General features: G+C 45.8%; 1 protein-coding gene across 1 annotated transcript; it reads right to left on the bottom strand.

Annotated features, from left to right (window-relative positions):
* Positions 1-529: 529 nt before the first annotated feature.
* On the bottom strand, positions 530-1,681 carry LOC121053235. Its single transcript, XM_040519798.1, has 2 exons — positions 1,292-1,681; positions 530-1,187 (listed from the first exon to the last, which is right to left on the bottom strand). The coding sequence occupies exons 1-2, from the start codon at positions 1,398-1,400 to the stop codon at positions 1,042-1,044; spliced, it is 255 nt and encodes an 84-aa protein (XP_040375732.1). The 5' UTR covers positions 1,401-1,681; the 3' UTR covers positions 530-1,041.
* Between the last annotated feature and the right edge of the window lie 856 nt (positions 1,682-2,537).

Below are 2,537 nucleotides of genomic sequence, written 5' to 3'. Positions count from 1 at the left end.
TAAACACCCCTTGGTATGGTTTTTGGTAGCTATCTCTGCATGTCTTTCTAGACCTTGCGTTGAGGTAGAAAAATCTGCAGTGTTGAGATTGAAAAAAAACGTGCACTTAATGTCATAGAAAAGACATAAGGAAAAATACTTTTGCTATTGATCAAACGTTTGATTTTTTGTTCTGTCAAACACGCGCGCAATACATGGGGCCTGAGGGAGAGAACGTGTATGGGCTTTTTGACTTGCGTGTATGCCTTTAGATTATCAAATTTGTTTGATGGAATTTAATTTTTTAAACATTTGATCACTAGACATACCGAACGAAAAACTATCTAGAGAGTTGAGATAGAACTGCATGTACTTTCTAGATCTTGTGAGCTCGTGAAATGTTCTGCGAAAGAATATGCATGCTAACTATTCCCGAGCGGATTAATCATGCAGGTTATTTGCAGTAGAGTTGATACGTTATGTCATTAATCCATCTCTATTTCTATATATAAATAGAATTATGTCTGGTTATTCCCATGCATTTTACGTGGAGCTAAATTAACATATAGCAGAGAGATTATTCAGACACCAATTAATAATAAAAACCTCAGATCTTGAACTTGAAGGTTCCTACCTATCTAGCTAGAGATACCATTTCTCAGAGAGAGCGAGAGAGAGGAGTTGGAATGGTAAAGATTCCAATGGTCCTGTGGCCACAAAAATATACATCTCTCCAATTCAGCACCTTAACCAAAAGAGTGCCGATGGGGATTTCTCACATCGTCCATTACCAGCCATAGCTAGCTAGCTAGTTTCTACTACGTACATACAAAACATAGAACTGCAACGACGACATGACTATTCGATCCGCGGGAATCATGCATGAACGCGCCGATATATATGTAGGATCAAACTCAAGCACTAGATGAACGGAGTCGATCGATCAATCGGCGAAGAGATTTCCATCCTATCTTGCTATATATGCACAGGTTGATCTATGCTCTCGATGGATCCCCTCTTGGAATTAAAAGGCATGCATATATATCAGCATGCAGAGCTAAGCTAGCTGCCATTGAACTCGCGGATCCTGGCCTTGTCGAGCATGTCCCACATCACCTGCACGTCCTCGTACGGGCACGCCATCACCTCGCCGTGCAGCTTCGACCTCTCGGCGGCGTCTACCACGACGTGCTGCACCATCGTCATCCCTGCACACGCGCGAGCTCTCTCTCAGGCTCTCAGCTATAGATCCATGGCTAGAAATTAAAGATCGATGGTACATATGAGAGGAGGAGGAGGAGAGCTAGCTTACCGGAGTTGGGCTGCTGCGGCCGCTTGCCGTCCTTGTGCGGCGGGGCGCCGAAGATGTTGCAGGCCTTCCGGAACGGCGACGTGATGGTGCGCACCCAGGAGCCGGCCATATATATGGAAGGAGAGGCAAGAGCAGTAGCGGGTGATCGATCTCAATAAAGCTAGCAATTAATCTCTGTATGGATATATATCCGAGACGAACTCTTTCTCTGTCTCTCTCTCTCTAGGCCGGGGATAGTGAAATGGGGAGGAGATTAGCTAGCAACGTACAGACGACGAACAGTTCAGTGTCATGGCAGGCGGCGTTGGAGAGATTGGAGTATGTGTGTGTGTGTGTCTCTCTCTCTGTATATATATATGCTGTGGACGGAGAGAAGAAGAGAGAGGTCGAGCTCGATCCACCGGAGAAGAGGAGAGGAGAGAGAGATCGATATATAGAGAGGAAGAGAGGCAACAAGAGCAAGCATGATGATGGAGGTGATGATGATGTCGTTGCGAGTTGATTGGGATGGGGGCCGCGGGAGGCAAGATCCGGGAGACAAGCGAGGCGCGCAGCCATGTTATGCAGCTCACAGTGCCCCTGCACGTGCACGCTCGCTCTACCTCTTCCTCCAATGCAATGCCTGCCTATGCAAATGCTCTCTCTCTCTCTCTCTCTCTCTCTCTCACGCTCGTGTACGTGAGAGAGCGTATCGATCGAGCAGCTTGATTAGCCATGGCGGTAGCTAGTGGCGCGCATGAATGTATGAATGATTGGATGGCTGGACCACCACGCGATTCGTCGCCTCCGCCGTCCGCCGCCCCGCCCGCCGGTCGTTCGTACGCGCGCTCGTACTTTGGTCCAATCCGGCCGCGGCTTTCGGGCGGCCGTTGTTTCGCTTTTCTCCCTTTATAAAAATCAAACGAGATATTTACAAATAAAAACTGTTTATAAATAAAGTTTTTATATATACTTTTAAGTAATATAAAAGTAAAAAATGAAAAGTTAAAAACAATAAAAACATTTTAAAATCTTAAAATTAACTATAAATTGAAAATTTAGATTATGGCTTATAAATACAAGGATAAGTGAAAAAAAAGAGAGCGTCGATCGCTCGCTGTGTGGATGCCATGCACGATGTCTCGCTCGCTCTCGCGTGCATGTGCGCTTAGGTGAGGATGTCTCCCTGCTGCTTCTTTCCCTAATCATTGTCTCGTTGATAGTTTTTTTCCCTTTCTTCTTCCTTCTGTACTCACGTTGTGGGGTG

Source organism: Oryza brachyantha, chromosome 1 (genome assembly GCF_000231095.2).
Source record: "Oryza brachyantha chromosome 1, ObraRS2, whole genome shotgun sequence".
NCBI lineage: Eukaryota > Viridiplantae > Streptophyta > Magnoliopsida > Poales > Poaceae > Oryza > Oryza brachyantha.
This window is presented reverse-complemented; position numbering and strand designations above follow the sequence as displayed.